General features: G+C 43.8%; 1 protein-coding gene across 5 annotated transcripts in view; it reads right to left on the reverse strand.

The window, feature by feature from the left end:
- Positions 1-27,235, reverse strand: part of LOC137503847 (heat shock factor protein 1-like) — a 164,279-nt gene that overhangs the window by 30,865 nt on the left and 106,179 nt on the right. Inside the window, exons 1-4 of one of the 5 annotated variants that reach the window (XM_068231386.1) lie at positions 16,240-16,472; positions 7,227-7,335; positions 4,232-4,404; positions 1,494-1,618 (exon numbers count right to left, since the gene is read on the reverse strand). In XM_068231386.1, the coding sequence (XP_068087487.1) occupies positions 1,494-1,618; positions 4,232-4,404; positions 7,227-7,335; positions 16,240-16,332 (500 nt within the window). In that variant the 5' untranslated portion in view covers positions 16,333-16,472. Of the gene's footprint in view, positions 1-1,493; positions 1,619-4,231; positions 4,405-7,226; positions 7,336-15,872; positions 15,895-16,239; positions 16,473-27,235 lie in introns of those variants that run through there. The other 4 variants (XM_068231385.1, XM_068231387.1, XM_068231389.1 and 1 more) reach the window with 4 other exon arrangements.

Raw genomic sequence — 27,235 nt, forward strand, 5'->3', positions numbered from 1 at the left:
GTTCATTACCTGATAATAAAGTAAATGATCTAATTTTAATTGGAACATAGACAAAGACAAATAACATTTATATTGCGCTTTTCTCCTGGCGGACTCAAAGCGCCAGAGCAGCAGCCACTAGGACGCGCTCTATAGGCAGTAGCAGTGTAGGGTGACTTGCCAAAGGTTTCCTACTGAATAGGTGCTGGCTTACTGAACAGGCAGAGCAGAGATTCGAACCCTGTTCTCCTGCGTCAGAGGCAGAGCCCTTAACCATTACAGGCAGAGCAGAGATTCGAACCCTGTTCTCCTGCGTCAGAGGCAGAGCCCTTAACCATTAACCACCACATAGCAAGTCACCTACATGCAGTACCTTTTACCATACATTGCTCCCTAGACATAATATACTAGAAAAATCTAGCTGCTATTCTTTCCTGTAAGCTGGGTACAGACCTTTGCCTTAGTAAAAACCTAGGATATTGGCACACAGTTACCAGGACACAAGAATAAGGCAGAATTACCTTTAGCACTCCCCAATGCGTAATTTGTGCACATTTTCTCTAGACCAAACATGTTTGCTTGCCTTGAATGGACAACAATGGATGAATGCGCATAGTACCCAAGAAAAAAAAAGAAAAAAAAAAAGTGCCAAACTGCCAGTTTTTTTCCATGCACAAATGCATATGGAATTGCGCATTTAAATAGGCTGTCAGTTGAAATGCGTTTTTCACATGCACTCATGCGCAGGAGAAAAAAAAAAAAGACAACATTCAGGTGTAGCGCAAGTCCAACCTGAGGAAAATACTGTACTTAAAGGGAATCTGAAGTGAAAATAAACTTATAAGATAGTGATTTGTATGTGTAGTACAGCTAAGAAATAGAACATTAGTACCACAGATATGAGTCTCACATTGTTTCCAGTGCAGGAAAGGTTAAGAAACGTCACTTGTTATCTATGCAAAAGAGCTTCTAATTTAGTTAGAAAGCAATACTATTTTCTGAAGCACTTATCTCAACTTTTCTTTCACTGTTTCTTGTTTGTTTAAGCTTTTACTGCAGGAAAGTTCAAAGGGTCATTAGCTCTGCTCTGTTTCACAGTTTAAAATACTCAGTGTAGATTGCAAACTGCAAAAATTAGAGAATGATGTAATGTTATAAAAATAAAGCTATATAACTGAAAATAAAAATATGATACTTTTCTTTGCTACTAATATTTTATTAAGTATCCGTACTACACATACAATTCATTATACTCACAGTTCCCAAACCCCGTCCTCAAGGCCCACCAATACATGTTTTGCAGGAAACCACAAACATGCACAGGTGAGGTAATTAGTGTCTCAGCAGAGCTGATTATCTACCTCTGTGGATTTCCACAAAACATGCACTGTTGGTGGGCCTTGAGGACAGGGTTGGGGAACACTGCTTTAAGTGGACGAAGAAAGCTGCTTCAGCTACAGAATGAAAAGTAAGAGATAACATTTAGCAGCACTCAATCAGAACACACACCCTACCTCTTCAGGGATTCCACAGTTGAATCCAGTACATCTTGTCTTGCTTGCAGCTGATGAAGAAATGTCAGTATTTTCTGCATGTCATCTGGTTCTGATTTACCTTCTTCAATGCGCGGAACAGACACCTGGCACAAAGCAACCAGTATTAAGGAGCTAATATATTAATGATTTCAAGATGAAATGCATTCGTGTTAAAGGTGGCCATACACTTATAGATTTGCTGCAGATTCGACCATCAGATAGATTTCTGTCAGATGCCTGTCAAGTCGAATCTGACAGGAATCTATGTGATGTGTGCCACACACTAGGAACAGATTTCCAATAAATTTCAGAATGAAATCTATCTAAATGCATTATTGGACCATTAGATCCAATGCAACTCTATGGGCTATGGATCAGCTACCAGCAGCAGATCGACCAAGATCTTCCATCCTGCCAGATAAATCAAATCCATCTAAAATCGGCCACAAATCGATTGATCGATTTAAAAGAATCGATTTCTAGATCAATCGACTCTATAGAATCGATCGATGGCTGAAATTGACCAGTGTATGGGCCCCTTTAATCTGAGAACAAAATAAGCTTGCATGGTTGGATTACATCAGTGCATGACTACGGAAACTCAGATATATATATCTTTATTGCATGGCCTCTGCATCAGTACTGAGGTCAGGTAGATATCACACAGGGAAAGGGGGGTTGGAGGTAATGATTCAGATTAGACTATGGTGATTTAATGGGGCCCAAATAAGTAAATTAGCAGTGTCTCAAAGTTAAAGGACAACTGAACTGAGGGGGATATGGCTGCCATATTCATTTCATTTTAAACAATGCACATTGCCTGGCTACTCATCTGATCAACTGCTTCTAATATCTTTAGCCATAGACCTTGAACAAGTATGCAGATCAGATGTTTCTGACAAAAACCTGACAAGATTAGCTGCATGCTCGTTTCATGTGTGTGATTCAGACACGCGGCAGATGGGTGCGGGCACGTGCGCACTGATCTGCGGCGGTTTGAAGACATTAAGAAGCCCATTTCTAAACGGGCTTAGGTTAGTATTCATATAATAAAATGATTGATAAGATTCCGTGGTGTGGCCCCTTCTAGGGTTTCTTTCTCTGTACAGCAGTGCAGCAATGGGTCTATTCTGTCTGCTCTATACTTTGCTACATGAGATGTTTAACGCAGTTTAGTGCATACACTCCACCGTGAGAACAAGCTCTAAAGATGTGGTGAGCACATCACTAGAATCGTATTGTCACTATTACTTTAGTCAACCTTTAGTCACAAATCATGGCCATTTTTTCACAAGGGGCAGAATATTGAAAAAAAGGCACAGGGCATTGCCACTAGTAGAATATTGTTAAAATTAGCGATATCTTACTACGGAATTCTGTACCTTTACCAATGGTTTACTGTGACTAAACCTAAGCCTACTCTCACACAGAACCCTCTCTCTATCAATCCCTAACATAAAAAAACTGTCCCTCTACCTTTTCCTAACCCCCCCCCCCCCATCACCTAATCATTAACCCCCTGGCGCATAACCGGCCTTATTCTTAATCTCCCCCACTGCCACGATTTGTGGCAATGAGAGTAAAGTTGCACCCAATAAAATAGCAGGCGCCAAGTCTTCCTGCTATGCAAACTGCATAGTGAGAAGACTTGGCACCCGCTATTTTATCAGGCATCTCCATGCGCCAACATTTCCTCTCATTGTTTCTTTATAATGGGAGCTCAAGGCGCCTGCAGAAACCTTTTTTCCCCTTCTTCGCTCCCGCGGGGTTCTACAAGAACATAAGCAATGTTAAATCAAGTCATTGGCAGCGACCACCCCACCATTTCCAGGAGGCGAGTGTCTTCAAAGGAGATCAGCTGAGTTCATTTAGTAAACTATTTTTAAACATAATCTACTCTTGAAGTGCTGGTTGGATAGTCTGCTACCTATAAGCTCCCTAAAGTTCAAATTTGTAATTGTCAATCAAGGCATTTCTGGGTTTTTAAATTCAGCCATAGTTTTTACATGTTTACAGTGGAGAAATTAGAAACAGTCAAATAAAACCAACTAATTGAAAATGACAATCAGCAGAGTGTGAGCATTCAATAAACATTCCAGTCTATTCTGAGGCCATATTCTTTCTATAAAAATCTTGTACAACACACCATTTTGCTCCTTGTTTAAGAGGAAAACTCAGTCATGAAGTAAAAGTATTTCCCTAGGTATGGCAGTTCTAGCAATTCATTTCCCCCCAGCTTAAGATCGGCTAATCTAAAAGACTTCTTCTAACACAGACAGTAACGCATGTAGGTGTTTTTACACCTCCTGATGGCTTATTCTGGAAACAGAACGCTAGTCACACAAATTGCCATCAGGCTATCCTAAGTTTAAGAAGAAATAGTGCTCTCATATAATTTGTGCCTAGAATAGTAACTGAAGTCTGACCAGTCACACCTGCAGCTAGGTACTATTGTATGTGGAGCTGTCAATCAAGCAATCTGTCTTTCTAGTTATTTTCTGATTCATTTGATCATAGCGAACAACATGCATGCAATATTAAGCCAATCGTTGATCGGCCAAAAGATGGTAGTGTGACCATGCTTTCTATGTCTGACTAAAATCTAATATCTAGAATTATCTAATAATTTTTTTTATTTTTTTTTAGCACCCTACCAAGCAATTAGTATCTAGACATACTATACCTGAAATTTTAATAGAACAAACAGACAAACAAACCTTTGCCTTCTGGAACACACGCTTAACTCCAGTAGTTGACGTTACCTTCCGTTTAATCTGTGTAAGTAAGTCTTCTTGGCCACGTTTGAAAAAGGGGTGCTGGTATCTGCCTGAGCAGTACTTATCATGCCTAGCTGCACCAGACTCATCCTGCATTACTTTATGAAAGCCATCTACAAGAAACAAAGAAGCATATCACTTAAAGACTACTTCCAGCCAAAAAAAAAGGTCTGAATGGCAATACATATATGTAGTCTAGACATTGTGTAGTTAGATGAACATGTAAAGTTTACATCTGGTACATCATATTGGATAGAACAGACTCACATTTATATCTGTAAGTAGCACTTCCTTATTCCTCCTGAAGCCTTGCTAAAGCCTTGTGCCCACCTCTTCAGTAACTCTCCTGCCCCTCCCTCCCCTGCTGTCTGCCTGCCTGGATCAAATTACTTCTCTTTTCACAGTGTGTAGGAGAGAGTTTAAGACATAGGAAAACTGCTGCAGCGTGTCTAAAGCTGGCCACTAACGGTCCAATTTCTAGCGAAAAATTGTTAGAGCGATCAGAAATTCTGATCGGACTAAAAATCGTTCACTACACCATCAACTAACCAATCATTGCTTCCTATCTATCACGACCACCAAGAAAATGAAAATTCATTCGGGCGACATTTTTTTCACTCGTTCATAATCGATTGTGTCCACCAATGGAGATTATTTACAACCAATCCGATCAGAATGTCTGGTCGCTCAAACGATTTTTCGCTAGAAATTGGACAGTTAGTGGCCAGCTTTATGTTTGTTTGCTAGAATTCCTATTTCAGATGTCTGTCTGTGTGCCTAAATTCGATCACATGGACATGAGGGGTGGAGTTATGACATCAATCCCCCCAGCATCCTTTGCACCTATGGTTTGGAAAGAAAAAAAAAGGCTCAGGGCCCAATTTCACACTGGGGGTGGGGATTGCAAGACCACATGTGAAATATGGACCCTGGGGGTGAGAAAATCACACGTTATCATGTGTGATTTTATATATCTTGGCAACTTACTAGGTTTAAAAGCAAACTGTAATTTATAGTTTAGGTAATCTTTAACCTACTGGAATGTTATGTGCATACGTAATCTAGGCTGGTACATAGGAACATGCTGTCTATGCTATGTTCACCAACCGCTGTGCGGTTTCATATAACTAGTTAGTAAAGCTCTATTCCTACAATCTACCTAAACAGCAGGAGAACAGCACATTAAAAGAATATTATTTAGTACATAACATTTGTGGTTGCTGATCTCCACAGTCAGCTGTACAGCACTCGTTTCTACATCCTGGACTGCCTGACAAGACTGCTCAGTTCCTGCTTCCATAATCCTCTATAAGTAAGGGAGCGCAACAGTCTGGTCCAAGCCCCCTTACATGAGGTGCTATGTCGTCAACTTGAGTTTAAAGTGAATCGGAACCGGTTTTTAAAAGTTAATTTGAATAGAGGACCTGTCAGCTTTTTATTTTTCTCTTGTAATGTGCCCACTAACCCCTTCTCTTGCTGCCTAATTGTACAGAAATTAGCTTTTATTCAGTTTGACCGTTTCGGTCGAAAAACTGATAGTTTGGAGGAGGCAGAGCTTCTTTCCACTGCTCTGTCACTCCTCTGTCATGTCTATGGTTCTCCACCCCTTCCCCACCCCTCCTGTCCACGTTCACTAGAATGCGCAGCTCTGTGGTCTCCCTCACAGAGCGTGCACGTCTTCCTTTTCGCTCGGCATCTTGGGAGACAGGCTTCCTGGTCGCTCTGCATCTTGGGAGACACGAGACACACTGCTGTGACACGTGCACGCTCACAGAGCCAAATCTTGCACTGCTACAAGCGCTGTGTGGCATAAAGGAAAAGGCTGCTGACCCAGAGGATAAAGAAAAGGTCAGCAGCCATCTTGGAAAGCGGGGGAAATTATTATGGGGCGGATAACCGGACACAATACCGGTAAGGCTCTGTTTTCAATTTGCAACAAAACCATGGTTTTAGTTGAAAAAAACAAAAATGGATTCCCATTAGCTTTAAGAGGTGGCTGTAGTCACATGACCAAGGAGATTTGGAGCTAGAGAAGAGCCAGTTGTAAACCCAAAATTAAACAAGGCAAATTCTAATACCCATTGAACTAGGTGAATACAAATAGTCTATACATGCAATGTGATGGACAGTCATTAATTTTGCTATATGTGGCTGCCAGAAGTTTGAGCGCAAGGATTTATAAAGCTCTTGCTAATGCAATGCTATGGGTGAGGTTTATCAAATCACATTGCTCAAGTGAGAACACACACATAGGATAACAGTAGCAAGAGATTTTAAAATCACAAGCGCTTAAAAAAAGCTCTTGCAGTGTGAACCAGCCCTTACAGATAGTCCAGAACTCCTAGGAATGTGTAAGGGGCTAAAAAGGACCAAAAAGCACTCTTACTAAAATGCTATGCAAAACAGAACTTTGCCTTCTTAAAAACAGAAAGGATTTGTGATTATCCAAGGAGTTCTGGTTCACCATGAGCGTGCTGGGCAATCTGTAACTCTTGGCATTTCAAGTCCTACCCCATAGAGCCACATTAATCCATGCCATGCACTGATGAGGATCTAAAACAGTCTGTTTGCATACTGGATAAGTATGGCTTTGTAATATTAACAATCTGACACATCATTGCATTCTAGCGGTTCTGAAGGTTTGTTTAGCCATCAGGGACAACAACGGGATGATATGCATATTCAGCAGTGATGCACTGTGGGGCACCTCAAATGTTCACTCTAACCTAATTCATTGCAAATACTTTCTGTTTGAAGAAGGGAAACTTCTGTTTTGCGTAGCATTTTAGTAAGGTGGCTTTTTTATCCCTTTCAGACCCCTACACACTCCTATGAGTTCTGGTTCACCATGAGCTTGCTGGACAATCTGTATTTCTCAGCACAGATTAGAGGTGTAGTAGGCAGTGCAGGACATTTTCAGCATGTCTATACTTACACCAGTTAAGCTGTCGTACAAAACTGGCCATGTTGTTATGTTTGAAATGTCTGGGTAGGATTTCTTTTGCAAAACTTTCTTCATCCAACACAATGAAACTGTTTCCATCCTGTGGGCATACACACACAATGTTAGACAATGTAACAACACTGGCACAACTTGAGGCAAGAGAACAACACAATTACCATATGTTTAAAAAAGTAAAATTTTACCTTGTTTAGTATGTGTACAGGAATTTAGGTTAAATGAAAGCACACCTGACCACATACACTGTGTGGTACCTCAGCTTCTCTGATGCCCGCTTCATCAGGCCAATAAAAGTGCCAAATGAACAAGTCGATATGGCAAAGCCTTTGCCATATCGACTTGTTCATTTGGCACTTTTATTGGCCTGATGAAGCGGGCATGGACCCGCGAAACACTTGGCTAGCTACATGTGTTGCCCGATTGCCGCCACTCCCTAATAAGATTTGCTATAAAGTAAAAAATACCAACAAACGGGTTGTCTATTGTGACTGTTGGATCCCGTGGTCTCATAATAGTAACATTGAGAATATTGTTGGCAACTTGTAGAAAACCATGAAGTATTTTTTATTAGTAATTTTATAATTATCATTACAAACTCTCAGTACTACTATTTTTGTATTCTATGTGTGCACACAGATTTCTAGATAAAATAGTGATTCTGAGGAACCAGTATACTTTGGTGTGTATGGAGACTGTAGTTATAAGTGACGTATAGATGTGCAATATTTTTTTTATATGGTTCTCGTCTTTTATGAATAAATGACACACTTACTATATACCCAGCGCTCCTATTTCATTATTTACAATCGATAAAGTAAAACTCATCCTAAAACCTGACTTTGTTTGGGCATGGACACGCGAAACACGTTGCCTGTGCTAAATAAAAATCTTTTGTCATATACAAGGATTTCGTTATTGAGGTAAGCCACCTCATATTATTTCCTCGATTTAAAGCTGTTTTTTTAGATGCTTTTATTTCAACCAGGGAGCCTCTTTACCTCTAATTGTGCATAGCTATATCCCCAAACAATCTGTGTTTGAGGGGTGGCGACTGGCGACAGACCACCTGTGGGTGCCCCACAGTGGACACCCGTCCCTACTTTTCCAAGGAGAGCGACCACATCCAGGTCCCGGCTGGGACTACCCCGAGTGGAGTCGGGTTTATGGTCTCCAGCTGCTTCCTACGGTTGGTTGCCCTTGCAACCTCCTTTTGTGAGTAGTCATTTATTGAAATTGCTTTTTTTAATTGCATACTAATATACTACACTATTGGGCTCCCGTATTTGTCTCCTAAGTTTTTTTTCCTGCAAGGTGTTGAGACACCCCCACTACACTACTTCATAACCACTCGCGTCCTAGAGTATTTCCAAGGACGAGCACATCTGTACTGTGCATGCAGGTCGAATAGCTGGTGATGGAACAACGGGCTGGATAAAGCAGCAGGAAGGCTCTCTGCTATCCAGAGTCTTCTCTCTGTTAAGGTAAGTTTCCTCACTTCAGGTTTACATTAGTTATTCTAGAAGTGTGAGGTGTTTTCAGGCTTATTGTTGGGCAATATGCATTGCTGAGCTTTCCACAGCACCATTATCACTTATGGCTCCAGTCCTCAAGGGCTGGGGTCCTCACACATTTTAGCACAGCTCAAATTAATTGATAGGACTGAATCAGGAAAGGTGTGGTTCATCAAGTAGAACACATTTCCCTATCTTTCAGACCACCCTAAACACTGGCATTGAGTTGGCCCTCGAGGACTGGAGTTAGACACCTGAAGGTGCTTCACTTAGTGTACTTTCACACCATACATGTGTAGCGCATTCTTAAAAACAGGATTGCACAGGTGTTGGAGAGTCACATAACATGATTTTCCCTTTTTACAAGCCCAGCCATACTGTACAAGCAAGAGTGCAGCCAAACCTGCACAGTAGCATGAAGCGCTCTGTACACACGTTTGCGCAGTACGGCTGCACTCATACAAAATGGGAAGCACGGACGCAAATTAGAAGAGGGTCCTGGCCAGTGGCAGTGGGGTTGAGGAGGATATGAGAAGCCTCTGGACCATCCATCTATTCCCGTGGCTTGGGTTTGTATGTAAAGATGCTAGATTTCTGTCATTAAAGATGACCATTTATGATTGTCTCACGCAAAAATCTAGTGTTATTATAGATGTCTCATGACAACATTTTGTGATCTGTCTTAGCAGATCACGAAATTATTATTTTTTTTTTTAATTTTGCTTTCCACTACAGGGTGCCACCAATTAATCCATTGGTTATTGTCTCCCATCCTTTTTCCATAGCAGATAGTCCTATAACTGTCCAGAACAATCACTGTTATCAACAACAGTAACTAAGCATCTGCATGTAGCCAATGCAACAATATCTGCAAGGACTAAAGGGGCTTCTACAACAAACCTGATCACACCGGGCCCATGTGCAATTCCCTTTTCTCCTGAGTTTTCTCATAGGAGAAAATGTTTCATCTTCAATTTTACACTTTAGTACTTTGCAGAGGAAAAAGTACCAAAAAGTTGGTGAAAAGTACTATCAAAACTATTTTGAGTATTTGTTTGCTTGCTGGCATTTTAAAATGCATTTTATTGACAAGTTTGAAAATTTCACCAAGGAGAAACCTCTGGTGAAAAAGTGAATTGCATACGGCCCTGGGCACTTTATTGCGATTCGGCGGGCAAAATTTTGCGATTTTAGATTCTCGTTCCATAGAATCACAGTGTGATCGTCACCAAAGCACTGCATGCATCGCTTTTGCAATTGATCACAATCGCTGCAGTGAGAATGTGTCCATAGGGATATATTAGCAGCAGTGCTTTGCTGATCGTCGGCGATCAGCAAAGCACCGCAAAAGCGCCAAGTGTGAACCAACCCATAATACTACATCAAGTCAAAAATAATGATAACAACAGCTTCAAATTATAGCTCAAATGGCAATGGGAGAACAAAGAGTGTGAATACACTACATATCAATGCTCCATACACAAATTCAATTGCTCTCATTATAAAACAAGCGATTCCCAACAGATTGGAGCACGTCTGAAATCAGCAACAGTGCAACAGAGTTCTGTTAGTTTGTTAGCAGGAGCACTAAAATGAGGGCGCTAGTCTACTTTAGGGACCCAGTAAGAAACCTCACAGAGCACAATTCTCCAATCACAGCACTCTCTACAGCACAAAGCGTTGCTGTTGGCCAAATAGTGAGGGCATAGCTTACTACAACCGATCTGTAAACTAGCAGTCCACCCAATCACATGAGCAGAACTTAGCTATGATGTTTCATGCTAGATCCCCCAAAGTAGACTAGCACCAAAATGAGGACGGAAGTGCATACAGTGGGTTGCAAAAGTATTCGGCCCCCTTGAAGTTTTCCACTTTTTGTTATATTACTGCCACAAACATGAATCAATTTTATTGGAATTCCACATGAAAGACCAACACAAAGTGATGTACACATGAGAAGTGGAATGAAAATCATACAGGATTCCAAACATTTTTTACAAATAAATAACTGAAAAGTGGTGTGTGCATAATTATCCGGCCCCCTTTGATCTGAGTGCAGTCAGTTGCCTATAGACATTGCCTGATGAGTGCTAATGACTAAATAGAGTGCACCTGTGTGTAATCTAATGTCAGAACAAATACAGCTGCTCTGTGACGGGCTCAGAGGTTGTCTAAGAGAATGTTGGGAGCAACAACACCATGAAGTCCAAAGAACACACAGGTCAGAAATCAAGTTATTGAGAAATTTAAAGCAGGCTTAGGCTACAAAAAGATTTCCAAAGCCTTGAACATCCCACGGAGCACTGTTCAAGCGATCATTTGGAAATGGAAGGAGTATGGCACAACTGTAAACCTACCAAGACAAGGCCGTCCACCTAAACTCACAGGCCGAACAAGGAAAGCAATGATCAGAAATGCAGTCAAGAGGCCCATGGTGACTTTGGACGAACTGCAGAAGTCTACAGCTCAGGTGGGGGAATCTGTCCATAGGACAACTATTAGTCATGCACTGTACAAAGTTGGCCTTTATGGAAGAATGACAAGAAGAAAGGCATTGTTAATAAAAAGCATAAGAAGTCCCGTTTGCAGTTTGCCACAAGCTATGCGGGGGACACAGCAACCATGTCGAAGAAGGTGCTCTGGTCAGATGAGACCAAAATGGAACTTTTTGGCCAAAATGCAAAACGATATGTGTTGCGGAAAACTAACACTGCACATCACTCTGAACACAATCCATCCCCACTGTCAAATATGGTGGTGGCAGCATCATGCTCGGGGGGTGCATCTCTTCAGCAGGGACAGGGAAGCTGGTCAGAGTTGATGGGGAGATGGATGGAGCCAAATACAGGGCAAACTTGGAAGAAAACCTCTTGGAGACTGCAAAAGACTTGAGACTGGGGCGGAGGTTCACCTTCCAGCAGGACAATGACCCTAAACATAAAGCCAGGGCAACAATGGAATGGTTTAAAACAAAACATATCTATGTGTTAGAATGGCGCAGTCAAAGTCCAGATCTAAATCCAATCGAGAATCTGTGGCAAAATCTGAAAACTGCTGTTCACAAGCGCTGTCCATCTAATCTGACTGAGCTGGAGCTGTTTTGCAAAGAAGAATGGACAAGTATTTCAGTCTCTAGATGTGCAAAGCTGGTAGAGAGACATACCCTAAAAGACTGGCAGCTGTAATTGCAGCAAAAGGTGGTTCTACAAAGTATTAACTAAGGGGGCCGAATAATTACGCACACCCCACTTTGCAGTTGTTTGTAAAAAATGTTTGGAATGATGTATGATTTTCGATCCACTTCTCACATGTACATCACTTTGTATTGGTCTTTCACGTGGAATTCCAATAAAATTGATGCATGTTTGTGGCAGTTTGTGGCAACCCACTCTAGCTAGCTAATTGAGTACTTTGAATCTAGAGATCCTTTCTCATTAAAAAAAAAAATATATATATATATATGACTAACAGTGATCATCGTCCGAACCGATCATTCTACATGGATGAAAAGTCTTTAATTAATGTTGGGACACTTTTTATTAAACCATTCTAGACCAACCCATCGCTCATTTGTTACAAACAACGGCAGTTAAGAGTGTGTATGGAGCTTTACAGTTCTAATCACTTGTGCGTAGCATAATTCATCAATCATCCACACAAATAATTTGCTTATGATAATAAATTCTGTGCAGTCTATGGGAGTGGGAGGAAGGCAGGAAATTTTTACTCAGAATAGTAAAAAATTGTTTTTTTTAATGCGCTGTGCTGCATAATGGATTTGCATTTATGAATAAAGCTTAGCAATAACAGTGATCAGATGGAAAAATATATCCCACTGCTCAGCTATTTCTCCAACAGAGTCAATACAAAGTCATCAGGAAAGTCTAACGGATATAAGGTCATCTTATAATCAATGAACACAAGAGGAATTGATCCCAGTGCTTAGGGAACTCTAAAAACAAGATGGTTTGACAGAGAGACGTCACTTCTGGTCTGTGTCTGCTGGACCTTATGGAATTCCGCATTTCAACTTGCAGCGGTCTCCGCATCTCACGAATGGTCTTGCGGTCATCTGTGCTCCTCTTGCTGACTAGGAGCCGCTGCTACTCTTGCACTATTTAGAAAACGAAGAAGGTCCGCACGATGCTCCTAAGATCCTTTGTCTTTATTTATGGACGTATCCAAAAGGGTCAACACATAACACCAGCTGACATGTTTCGGACCTACTGGTCCTTATTCATAGCTAGAGAGCAAATGGTACAAAGGCCTCCTATATACCCTCCTCCGGTGGAGTGGGTGGCTCCCGGACCAAGCCCAGGGAAACACCCCTATCCCCACACACAGGAAGGGATATGTACAGATGGAATACAAAACCTAAGAAACACTAAAATAAGCATTACTACTTAGTACATGGTTAGAAATAGGATTAGGACAGGAGGCCTACAGGCATAACGTACAACAATACCAGTCTAATCCAACATCAAAATGTACGTTAGAAAAATGATATAATAAAACCTATAAAAATATAGAAATTGTGAATTGTACAATTAAAACCATCAAGGAGCAGTGTGTACAAAGAGAGCAAAATCTAAGTTAGAAGCGCCAGATCCCAACGGGAATTCAGGCCCTGAGGGAGTCTCGTACCTAATCTAAAAATCCATAAAGCCTCCCGGCTCATAAGCCGTTTGGTTGTATCCCCCCCTCTCTGTGCAGGCAAAACCTTCTCTAAAGCATGAAAGGAGAAAGAGGACGTGTCACCTTGGTGAACCTGGCGAAAAATGTTTCGCCACATTGGAAACGTTGGCACTAAGCCAGGCCGGACCGCAGTAATGTTCCCCTATTCTAGCGCGTAACGGTCTTGTGGTGCATCCCACATACTGTAGGGCACAGGCCCCACAAGTAATAAGATACACCACATTCGAACGTACCGCAGTTGATAAATTGCCTAATGGGGAAACTGCGTCCGTTCGAAGTCGACGTGGCAACCCGGGTGCGGGTATGAACCCTGCAGTAATGACACGTTCTCACTCCACACCTGTATGATCCCGACAGATTTAACCAGGTAGAAGACCTGGTTTGGGACTCATACAGGCTAGGAGACAAAGATTGGGCCAGAGTTGGAAGGTGATGAAGACCTGCGCTGTGTTTTGCAGCAGGGGGTACGCTTTGCAAGTAGGCGTGCTCCAACTCTCCATTAGGCAATTTATCAACTGCGGTACGTCGAATGTGGTGTATCTTATTACTTGTGGGGCCTGTGCCCTGCAGTATGTGGGATGCACCACAAGACCGTTACGCGCTAGAATAGGGGAACATTACTGCGGTCCGGCCTGGCTTAGTGCCAACGTTTCCAATGTGGCGAAACATTTTCGCCAGGTTCACCAAGGTGACACGTCCTCTTTCTCCTTTCATGCTTTAGAGAAGGTTTTGCCTGCACAGAGAGGGGGGGATACAACCAAACGGCTTATGAGCCGGGAGGCTTTATGGATTTTTAGATTAGGTACGAGACTCCCTCAGGGCCTGAATTCCCGTTGGGATCTGGCGCTTCTAACTTAGATTTTGCTCTCTTTGTACACACTGCTCCTTGATGGTTTTAATTGTACAATTCACAATTTCTATATTTTTATAGGTTTTATTATATCATTTTTCTAACGTACATTTTGATGTTGGATTAGACTGGTATTGTTGTACGTTATGCCTGTAGGCCTCCTGTCCTAATCCTATTTCTAACCATGTACTAAGTAGTAATGCTTATTTTAGTGTTTCTTAGGTTTTGTATTCCATCTGTACATATCCCTTCCTGTGTGTGGGGATAGGGGTGTTTCCCTGGGCTTGGTCCGGGAGCCACCCACTCCACCGGAGGAGGGTATATAGGAGGCCTTTGTACCATTTGCACTCTAGCTATGAATAAGGACCAGTAGGTCCGAAACATGTCAGCTGGTGTTATGTGTTGACCCTTTTGGATACGTCCATAAATAAAGACAAAGAATCTTAGGAGCATCGTGCGGACCTTCTTCGTTTTCTAAGTTTTGTATGGGACTAGCCATCCTGGTCTGGCACTGCCCTACCGGGGGCGAGCGGTTTCCACCTTCCTTTCTACTCTTGCACTATTACTACAACTTTTGCCAGCATTACCAGGCACTTTAGTGAACGTACTGTTATTGTTACTGGCCCGAGAGTCATTTCCTTATACTTTAACAGCATTGCATCCTCAGGGCAGGTTTGTGGAACCAACATTGTGCATACTGTTGGTTACAAGGACATAGTGGAACTATTTAGAGACTTTTGACAAACCATCTTGTTTCCAGAGTTCCCTCTTTCACATTACCAAACACGTGCACAAACCAATTTCATGTACGCATTGATGACCTGCGGCATGAAGTTGGGAAGTTGCGGTGCAACACTGATTAGTGGCAGTATTTCTAATTCACCCGACGGGAAAACGCCGGTGTTGGATATTACAATGCTCCCAGATGTGTAACAAAATCTAACGTAACATCTAATGTGAACGATAACATGAAAGTCAAATAGACTTTTATGTTACCTTTCTAAACGAAGCCTAGGAACGATCCGTCAAAACGCTTGGATCAGCTCCTAGTATGAAAGAGCCTAAGTGCTGGGATCAATTCATCTTGTGTTCACGGACTGTCTTGTGGGTTCTGGGACTGACCCATTTTGATTCCCCAGCTGCTTTGCTGACATTGGTGCGCTGTCCTTCCCCAATTGTGTCCATCTTATAATCAAGATGTAGACAGTCCCATTGAGGATATTTAATGTACAGTACTTATCTTTATTAACAATTCAGCATACAAACAATCCACTTGATCTACCTATGCTCTACTCGTGTTATACTTGCTCTGGGTCCTGCCACTTGTTTGTAGCTTACAAGTGCTAGAGTCTTCTTGCAGAGTGTTTCTACTAAGGCAATAGGGAAGCTCTTTTGTAAACAAGGCTGGTGGATATGTACTTTTCACATGTACTTAATGTTACCACTGTGGCACTACATGATCCAGCCAGCACAAGTATACAGTTATCAAATGCTTCCTCTGGATATTCAAAGTACTTAGGTATAGTGATTGTTCCATTAACATTACAGGGTGCACGTTACTACCTTGGATGATGGTTAGCACACCTCCTTCAGTCTGCAGAGATCCTCCTGAATATAATCTGGTTTTACCTATATTTCCAGGGATGCTGCTGTGCAAGCAGATACACCTTCAACAGAACAGAAGGGGAAGTACAGCAAGAACGGGCTACTGGTATAAACAGTCTGCAATACATTATCTACCAATAATGCTTCACCTCAAATACAAGTAACATCCTCCCAGCACAAGGTAACCCTGTTTGGAATAGAGTGGCTTATAATCAGTAGCACAATGAACATTTACATGGTGCACATGTGAGTAGCTCAGCAGCATCACTGGCAAGACTGGTCCTCTGATCAGCTTTCCCCCCTCCTAACCCATTGACCTTCTTACTTGGCTCCAGCAGATGTAATCGTTATTTCTGGGATCATCCACTAGAGCCCATACTTTGGTGAGGAATTTGGGGACACTGGAGCTGGCCTTCATGTTTGCTGGGATCCCTCCTCCGCTGACAATGGCATTTCGCCTAGAACACTCTCTGCCTGTTGTCCCCAGTCATTTACATAGCATCCACACACTGTCCACACATCCCAAACCCCGCCCCGTCACGTGACTCCACCATCCACACACAAGGGCAGCCGCCACCTATTCTCCATGTGACTGCCAGCCGCTGCCAATCAGTATTCTGTAACGCTAAGGGTGCTATATCAGATAATGCACCCTTTACAACTTGAAGCAAAGTGCGCATGCAAGGTTGCATTATCAGAGGGATTGCACACTGCAGAATATCGCAAGTTCCCGCTAGACTGTCAAAGCGCATGCGCTGCGTTTTGCATTCTTTTGAACCGGAAGTATTATGTTTCCGGGGGAGAGCATTGTTAGCTGCACTTCATAACCCGTATAGGAAAGACAGTGGCTCTGCCCTTCCTTTCGCAGCGCTAGGCTTTGGCTGTGTGATGTCACCAGCTTGGTGTTATCGCAGCGCAAGGAGCCATTTTACAGTTCCTCCTCACGCCGCATGGCGTTGGCAGCTAGTAGACAGGCTCCTGCCATATCACAGCATTATAAGCTCTATTTATAAATGTTGACCCTTTAGTAGAGATGGGTAGAGGTTTCTGCGAAGGGATTTTGCTGGCTGTACGCTGCTTGGCCTATGGATAAGTCTTCACAATGGAGATCTGGCTGGCTGACCATATTATGTATTTGCACTGCCATCTTTACTATTGATTTATAACGTGCCAACATATTGCATAGTGCTGTACAACGTAGGAAAACAAAATACAGAACTGGTGAATACAATGACAGATGTAACATAGTGAATAGAATGTATAACAGTGTGAAAGCTATCTTTTGCACCATTTCACAAAGGTCATAGTCATTTGTTATGTATTCATTTAGGGGGTGGTGTGGGTATTCTTTCTGAACACTTCCTTCTAACCTCTTGCATCTTAACTACCTGTCTCATCTTATGAGGTTCATGCTGTCAGTGTCTACTCTCCTCGCCATTGCCAGATTGCAGTCTGCATCTATGATCCTCCTGGACCAGCCTCTACTGTGATAGACCACTTCTTTGCATGGTTTCTCTCAACTGATATACCTTCTATTATTATTGGGAGCTTTTACTGTGTAGTCTTGGTCACTCTGGTCCACACAGCTCACAAATATGTTATTCCCAGCATGTCATGAGAGAATAATGTCTAAGTGCAGACTATTTCAGTAACCCAGTTGTAATGGTAGAAAATCCTGGGTCCGAAAGACAATGGCCCTTTCAAATAATACCGGTATGTGTAATATGGCAGTGGCGTCTCCTCATCCAATCAGTTTTACTTTGCAGCTTTGTTAGGGATATTGGGGGGGGGGGTACGTTGCATAGCCGCTGAATATATAGTACCAAGTAATTGAATGTCCAGTATTTCCGTATCAACTTCCGGTCCACGGCAGTCTTAAGCGGAAACAGAAGTTTCGCCTCCGACATTTTGTATAAGGGCAGCGTTAGCATCCATAATCCGCAGCTAAGCGGCCTAACATTTTCACAAATGGTGTCACACGGAAACTTCAAAATGAGCACACTCATGCGAATCCATTTACAAAAATCATGTAGCAATCAATGCTGTCCCTACAGCTAAGTTAAAAGCTGGGATCTTCTTTACAAGAATAAAGTCACTTGCGTAGTCACATACACCGCGTAGAGGTAGCCCAGTGTTGTATGTGTCCTAACTCTGGACCTGTAACATGCATAGCACAAACATGCATGCATTCAGCGAATCAAAACCTATCTAGGGAATAGGAGCACACATCCTGGGACAGATAGTGCATCTAACTAATCCTGCAAGGGAGCTGCTAGTACCTACATATGTACCATGCAAACACACCAGTAAGCTGTGTGTTAAGTGGAAACTTCGCTTTCACCTTATTACTGTGGGGCAACACAATGGGCAATTATTAAAGGTAATCTGAAGTGAAAATGAACTTATATAATTAATTGTATGTGTAATACATCTAAGAAATAGAACAATAGTAGAAAAGAAAAAAAAAAGTCTTGTGCTGTTTCCAGTGCAGGAAGAGTTAAAAAAAAACTTCAGTTATCTGTACAAAAGAGCTTATCTAAGTTCTTTGACCCAAGTTGGGTAAGATACAGTCCTGTTTTCTGAAGCACGTATACATCAAAGAAACAGTGAGAGACAACTTTAGATAAGGTTTTACTGCAGGGAAGTTCAAAGGGTTATTAGTTCTTCTCTGTTTCATACTTTAAAATACAGAGTGTGGTTTGTAAATTGAAAATATGTCAGAATGATGCAATGTTATAAAACAAAGCTATATAACTGAAAATAAAAATATGAAACTCTTTTCTTTGCTCCTAATGGTCTATTAATAATCCATGCTACACACGCAATTCATTATATGATAAGTTTTTTTTTTTGCTTCCAACTGGTCCGATCTGATTTCTGATCTTTTTTCTGATCAATTTGTATAGAACTGATCAGAAAATCGATGAGAAAAATAATCAAAATCATATTGGATCTGTTGGAAATTATCAACCCATATGTCTGATGGGAAATTGCATGGTGTATTCCCAACATAAGTGTAACGATTGGTGTCAGCACACAGAGAGAATCTAATTATTGATGATCTGCAGAATCATCAATAATACAGATGTATACTTGATTATGGATGATCTGCAGAATCACCAATAATACAAGTATGCCTAACCTCTGGACACCTAATGAAGTGTAAGTGTTTGGTGTAACTGTAGGCTATCTCCCGTGAGTGAGGCGGGAGGCACAGGCAGCTCGGCCAGGAACCACCTGAGGGGCAGGTGGCCCTCGGCTGTGCAGGGACTATCTCCTTGAGAGAGGGAATAGAGAGAACCTGGCAACCAGTGATACTTGGTGATCAGATAATAGACTGTACTGCAGCCAGGGGACTCCAGAGGAGTAGAGGCCACTGGCTGCTAGCAGGCCGGACTCTGAGGAGCAGAAGTCCTAATAGCTAACTGACACTTGGTGGAATAGTGTCACAGCTAGTACAGATAGACTGAGCACTCAAGGGATGAGTGACAGCCTGGAGGGTCGGGCAGGCCAGGTCGGCAACACACCAGCAGATAAGGTACAGAGACAGAAGGCTGATTCAGTAACCGGGTACAGGCAGAGTTTGGTAACAGGTAGGCAGATATGCAGAGGTACCGAATCAGAAAGCAAGAGAGAGGTCGACAGAGCAAATAGTCATAACAGATATAAAGCACAGTCCTAGTCTGGGGTGTGAGGTCCTTGGTCTCAACACCCCGGAACTGGTCTAAAGTATAACACAGCAATGACACAGTGATCCTAAACTTGGGTGTGAGGTCCTTGGTCTCAACACCCCGGAACTGGTCTACAGTATAACGCAGTAGTAATCTGGCTAAGTGTGAATTCCCAGGTCCACCTGGTTCTAACACACTGTGGGATCTGACTGAGGTCTGAGTGCTCACACGTAAGTATTCGCAACGGCAGACAACCAGAGACTGACCAGCAAGATCTATATATACTGAAGCGCTCCTCCGCGCCGCCCTGCGCCACTCAGCCAATCAGTAACCGCGCTGGGATCAGCTGATCGACCTGATCAGCTGATCCCTCTCCTAGTGGCATAAAGGGCTTGCCTTCTAGCGCGTGTGCGCGTAGCTCTCCATCTGTGTGCACTAGAAGGCCCAGGCAAACCAGACGCATGCTGCTGTGCAGAAACCGCCGGTCTGAACGCGGAGACAGCCGCCCCGCTGCCAGACCGTGCGGCGTCATCTCCGCAATCCATTACAGTAACCCCCCCCCCCCATGAGGAGTGGACTCCGGACACTTCCCACCAGGCTTCCCAGGATGTGAGTCATGAAATTCTCTCTTTAATTCTTCCGCATGCAGGCGACAATCTGGCACCCAAGTTCTTTCCTCCACACCATATCCTTTCCAGTGGACCAGATACTGCACGGAATTCTGCACTAATCGAGAGTCCAGAATCTTTTCAATCTCATATTCAGGTTGATCATCAACCATCACGGGGGGGGGGGGGGGGGGGGGGGTCGGAATCCACGTGTACTGCCGGCTTCAACAGAGGCACATGGAATGATCTCACACCTCACATGCTGGCTGGGAGATCAATTGCATAAGTGACATTATTAATTTTTCTGGTCACTGGGAATGGTCCTATGAATCTGGGACCCAGTTTGGGTGACAGTTGCTTCTGGGCCAAATGCCGAGTGGACACCCACACCAAGTCTCCCGGAGAAAATTTCCACTCTACGGACCGCCTCTTGTCTGCCTGTTTTTTCTGGGTCTGGAAAGCTTTCCCCAAGTTCCTCTTAACCATTCCCCAAATCTGCTTCAAAGCCCTCTGCCAATCCTCCAAGGCTGGGAATGGTGTAGACGCCACAGGCAACGGGGCAAACTTGGATGATCATCCTGACACTACCTGGAATGGGGAAAATCCTGAGGAGGAACTTTTCAGGTTGTTGTGCGCAAATTTCGTAAACGGCAAAAATTTTACCCAATCGGACTGAGCATCTGCAACATAACATCTGAGAAATTGTTCTAGAGACTGGTTAACTCTCTCGGTCTGGCCATTGGTCTGTGGGTGGTAGCCTGAGGAGAATGCAAGGTCCATATGCAGCTGATGGCAAAAAGCTTTCCAAAACTTAGATACAAATTGGACTCCCCGATCTGCCAATACATTTTCCGGAATGCCATGCAGCCAGAAAACCTGCTGGATGAAGAGATCAGCCAATTCCTGAGCCGAGGGGAGTCCTTTCAATGGAACAAAATGAGCCATCTTACTGAATCTGTCTACTACCACCCAAATGACCGTCCTGTCCTCAGACCTGGGGAGTTCCCCTACAAAATCCATGGACAAATGAGTCCATGGTTCACTTGGCACTGGTAGGGATTGTAAAGTACCAGCAGGAGCCTGGCGAGAAGGTTTACTCTAGCACACACTGCACATTCTCTTACAAACTCCTTACAATCTGTTGCCAATGTAGGCCACCAAGCACATCTGGCCAGTAAATACTGAGTTCTGGTGGCCCCGGGATGACCAGCATTTTTGTGGGAATTAAACAGATGTAGGAGTTGTAGACAAAAAGGCAGTGGTACAAACATAACCCCATCGGGCTTCCCCTCTGGAACATCCTGTTGGTAGGGACTCAGAGTGACTGTCCAATCCTTCCAGGTCTCAGTGGCTGCCAAAACTGCCTTCTGAGGTAGAATGGTCTCAGGGGCTGAGGGCTGTACTGTCTCGGGCTCGAAACACCTGGACAAGGCGTTGGCCTTGATGTTTTTACTACCAGGGGTATACGTAATTACAAATCTGAATCTCGAAAAGAACAAAGACCACCGGGCCTGACCAGGGATAAGTCTCTTAGCGCCATCTATGTACTCCAGATTTTTATGATCTGTATAAACTGTGATAGTATGTTCTGCACCTTCTAGCCAATGTTGCCATTCCTCAAAAGCTAACTTGATAGCTAAAAGCTCCCGGTTGCCTATATCGTAGTTTTTCTCTGCGGGTGAAAACCTACGAGAGAAGTAGGCGCATGGGTGGAGTTTGCCCTGCAAACCCGATCGCTGAGACAATACAGCCCCCACCCCCACGTCTGAGGTGTCTACCTCCACGATAAAGGGGAAGGTGACATCCACATGTCTTAATATGGGTGCAGAAAAGAACAGCTTTTTCAGTGTAGAGAAGGCAGAATGTGCCTCTGCTGACCAGTGGTAAGTATCAGCCCCCTTCTTGGTGAGACTGGTGAGAGGTGAGACCACTGAAGAGTACCCCTTTATAAACCTCCTGTAGTAGTTGGCAAAGCCCAAAAATCTTTGGAGCGCCTTCAGTCCCACAGGCTGAGGCCACTCCAAGACAGGAGAAACCTTTCCCGGATCCATGGAGAGGCCAGACGTAGAGATAATGTATCCCAAGAAGGCAACATAGGTTACTTTCGAAAAGACATTTCTCTAATTTAGCGTAAAGCAGATTCTGTCTTAACTTCCCTAGGACAAACTTAACATGTTTTCGATGTTCCAAGAGATTGGACGAGAAGATCAGTATATTGTCCAGATATACTAAGACGAACTTCCCCAACACCTCCCTGAATACCTCATTAATCAACTCCTGGAAGACGGCGGGGCGTTACACAACCCGAAGGGCATCACCAGGTACTCGTAGTGCCCGTCGGGTGTGTTAAAGGCCGTCTTCCATTCGTCACCATCCCTAATTCGAACTAGGTTGTATGCGCCTCTCAAATCCAGTTTAGAGAAAATCTTGGCATTGGTAACGTGAGTGAACAAATCGTCGATCAAAGGCAAAGGGTAACGATTTTTCACTGTAATCTTGTTTAAGCCTCGATAATCAATGCAGGGACGAAGGCCTCCATCCTTTTTTTTTTACAAAAAGAATCCTGCCCCTGCTGGTGAACGAGAGGGACGGATGAAACCCTTGGCCAAGTTTTCTTTGATGTATTCCTGCATTGCCAGTTTCTCAGGCCCAGATAGATTATAGAGGTGACCCCTAGGGGGCATACAACCAGATCTTAAGTCGATGGGACAGTCGAAGGTACGGTGGGTGGAGTTTATCTGCTGATTTGGGACAGAATACGTCAGCAAATTCTGCGTATTGAGTTGGCACACCTTTAACCTGAATCTTGGTGTTACCCACGGTTACTTTCGCTAAACAGTGATGATGACAATGGGTAGACCAGCTCGTTAACTGACCTGAAGCCCAATCTATCTGAGGGGAGTGAAGTTGTAACCATGGCATGCCAAGAATAACGGTGGAGGTTGCCATACGCAGGACCAGAAACTGTAGACTCTCTTTATGTAGCACCCCAACACTGAACATCAACTCCGGGGTTCGCGATAAGGGATGCCTACTTTGCAGAAGAGAGTCATCTACCGCAGTGACCAAAACCTGTTGGTCTAACGGAAGTATGGGAACCCCCAAATTCTTTGCAAACTCGTAATCTATTAAGTTAGCCGCTGAACCAGAGTCTATAAAAGCTTCAGTGGAGACAGCCTGACTCTCCCATGTGACGGAACAGGGAAGAAGCAGACGATTATTTTTTAGAGGTAATAACTGCGCGCCTAGGGTATTACCTCTGACTACACCTAGGCGGCAGCTTTTCCCGACTTTTTAGGACAATTCTGTACCTTATGACCCTCTTCTGCACAGTACAAACAGAGCTGTTCTGTTTTCCTGCGATTCTTTTCCACCCGTGTCAATTTTGACTGTCCAATTTGCATTGGCTCTGGCGGAGGTGAAACGGGTGGAGGAGAGGCGTAGGAGACATATCTTACAGTGTTCTTACCCCGGGTTTGTTTCTGATAGCGTAAACGGCGATCAACCCGTACTGCTAAAGGGATCGCCTCATCAATAGTTTTCGGTTCAGGGTGTCCCAACATCAAATCAGAGACAGCGTCTGACAGCCCTGATAGAAAACAGTCTAATAACGCAAATCTCCCCCACCTAGCTGACACAGCCCACTTCCTGAACTCAGCTGCGTAGACCTCTACCGGATCCTTACCCTGACGCAAAGTCTTAAGCTTCCGCTCAGCAGTAGAGACAATGTCTGGATCATCGTAAATTATGGCCATGGCCTTAAAAAATTCCTCAACTGATGTCAAAGCCTCATGCCCTGCCTGAAGGCTATATGCCCATGTTTGAGAATCCCCTGACAAAAGGGTCTTAATAAACGTAATTCTCTGTGCCTCAGTTCCTGATAAATTGGGTCTCAACTCAAAATACGACATTGCTCGATTTGCAAAGTTCTGAAAGTCAGATCTATGACCAGAAAACCTTTCGGTTACAGACATACGCAAGTCTGTAACTAGAGGAGATCGCACTGCATTCACAGCCGTCTGAAGGACCTGTATGGACTCAGACAAAGCAGTAATCTGGGTCTGATGACCGTCCAACACCCTGATGAAATTCTCCACCGAGGTGGTGAGTGCATCAAGACGGCTGTTGAGTGCGTCCATTTTGTTTTTCAGGTCTGCCGTTCTGTAACGATTGGTGTCAGCACACAGAGAGAATCTGATTATTGATGATCTGCAGAATCACCAATAATACAAGTATGCCTAACCTCTGGACACCTAATGAAGTGTAAGTGTTTGGTGTAACTGTAAGGCTATCTCCCATGAGGCGGGAGGCACAGGCAGCTCGGCCAGGAACCACCTGAGGGGCAGGTGGCCCTCGGCTGTGCAGGGACCATCTCCTTGAGAGAGGGAATAGAGAGAACCTGGCAACCAGTGATACTTGGTGATCAGATAATAGACTGTACTGCAGCCAGGGGACTCCAGAGGAGTAGAGGCCACTGGCTGCTAGCAGGCCGGACTCTGAGGAGCAGGAGTCCTAATAGCTAACTGACACTTGGTGGAATAGTGTCATAGCTAGTACAGATAGACTGAGCACACAAGGGATGAGTGACAGCCTGGAGGGTCGGGCAGGCCAGGTCGGCAACACACGAGCAGATAAGGTACAGAGACAGAAGGCTGATTCGGTAACCGGGTACAGGCAGAGTTTGGCAAATATGCAGAGGTACCGAATCAGAAAGCAAGAGAGAGGTCGACAGAGCAAATAGTCATAACAGATATAAAGCACAGTCCTAGTCTGGGGTGTGAGGTCCTTGGTCTCAACACCCTGGAACTGGTCTAAAGTATAACACAGTAATGAGACAGTGATCCTAAGCTTGGGTGTGAGGTCCTTGGTCTCAACACCCTGGAACTGGTCTAAAGTATAACACAGCAATGACACAGTGATCCTAAGCTTGGGTGTGAGGTCCTTGGTCTCAACACCCCGGAACTGGTCTAAAGTATAACACAGTAGTAATCTGGCTAAGTGTGAATTCCCAGGTCCACCTGGTTCTAACACACTGTGGGATCTGACTGAGGTCTGAGTGCTCACACGTAAGTATTCGCAATGGCAGACAACCAGAGACTGACCAGCAAGATCTATATATACTGCAGCGCTCCTCCGCGCCGCCCTGCGCCACTCAGCCAATCAGTAACCGCGCTGGGATCAACTGATCACCTGATCCCTCTCCTACTGGCATAAAGGGCTTGCCTTCTAGCGCGTGTGCGCGTAGCTCTCCACCTGTGTGCACTAGAAGGCCCAGGCAAATCAGATGCATGCTGCTGTGCGGAAACCGCCGGTCTGAACACGGAGACAGCCGTCCCGCTGCCAGACCGCATGGCTGCATCTCCGCAATCCATTACAATAAGATTCCTTTAGCTAGGTGATTACTATACATTGAAGAGTTGATACCAACCACCCTGTGCAGGAACATGGTCCAGCTCTGCAGAGCTGACACCTTTTTATATCTGGAGACAATTAATGTAGAAAATACCCCAATAACCTCAACTTCTAAAGCTTACTTGCTGGGGGTAACATTGGACTTTGATGTCTCATTTCAACCACATATTAACACATTAACAACCTTCTGTTACTTCCATTTCAAAAATATCTCCAGATTTCCAAGAGGCTACTAAAATGTTTGTACATGCTCAAATCATGTCTCGTCTTGACTACTGTAATACCCTACTTTGTGGCCTACCAAAAAACAGATGGGCAACTCTCCAGTCCTTACTGAACGCTGCTGCTCATCTAATCTATCTATCCTGCTCCTCTGATGCTTCCCCTCTCTGCCAATCCCTGCATTGGCTACCAATCAACCAAAGGATCCTGTCAGGAGTAGGAAAATTACATTGGTTGCAGACTGTCTTCCTAGCTCAAACACAATACCCCCTTCCTCTTACTGGCTTTGAACGCTTTTGCGACCAGAATCCTTTCTCAAAAGGCATAATATCTGAATTATATGCTCTACTGAATGATCCATCCCAATCCTTTCACCATAATTATGTGACAAGATAGGAATCTGATCTGAAAAATAGTAAAACTAAAGAGGAGTGGGGCAAAGTGTGGGCTACTGTTCCCAAACTTTCTCTCAATTTAATGATGGTTGAATCGGCATATAAAGTTCTATTCAGGTGGTACTGGGTTCCCGCCAGACTCTCATACTTAGCTGCACCAACCTCAGATAAATGTTTTCGGGGATGTGGGGCAAAAGGAGATATGTTACACACTTTTTGGTCATGCTCCATGCTATCTAGATTTTGGGGCAGAGTGTACAGATTCTTGTCTTCATTGTTTGGCAAAACAATCTCCAGGGATCCCTAGTCAGCTTCTGCCTAGTTGCCGACCTCGGCACGACCCCGATTCTGCTCTCGCTCTCTGATTCTGTACCTCTGCATATCTGATTGTTGCCGACCTTGGCTATACTCTGACTACGCTTCTGTTTGCTGATTTTGTACCGACTACTGACCGATCCATTACTGACCTTGCCTGAACGACCACTCTCCACTCTTGTTTTAAGTGATGGCCCCTGGCTGTGGGGTCTATCACTTACACGTGATACTCCCCACAGCCAGGGGATATCACATAGGAGTACTCCTGAACTACTGTGCACTCAAACACGTGTGATCACACCTTATTAAAATACTGACCATTGCTGTACTTTTTTATGTTGTATTGCTGATCTGTCTGTTGAGCTCACTCTGACCAGCAGAGTACCACCGATCATTACATAACAGCAGACCTAAAGATTGTTATGGAGGCTCAGATTCAGGCATTGATTGCATCCGTAGCGCAGTTAAATGCTACTGTGACATTACAACAGGCTCAGTTGAACACTTTGACTGAAGCTGTTACTCGTTCACAGAAATCTGCATCATCATCGCCTCCCTCATGGCGCTACCTGAGAGAATTTCAGGGCATAGGTCAGACTTCAGAAATTTTAGGAATAGGTGTAAATCATACTTTGAAATGAGACCTGTCTCATCAGGCTCTGAACTGCAGCGGGTAACTCTGATTAAAACCTTGCTGT

The sequence above is a fragment of the Hyperolius riggenbachi genome, chromosome 4 (assembly GCF_040937935.1).
Source record: "Hyperolius riggenbachi isolate aHypRig1 chromosome 4, aHypRig1.pri, whole genome shotgun sequence".
Taxonomy (NCBI): Eukaryota; Metazoa; Chordata; class Amphibia; order Anura; family Hyperoliidae; genus Hyperolius; species Hyperolius riggenbachi.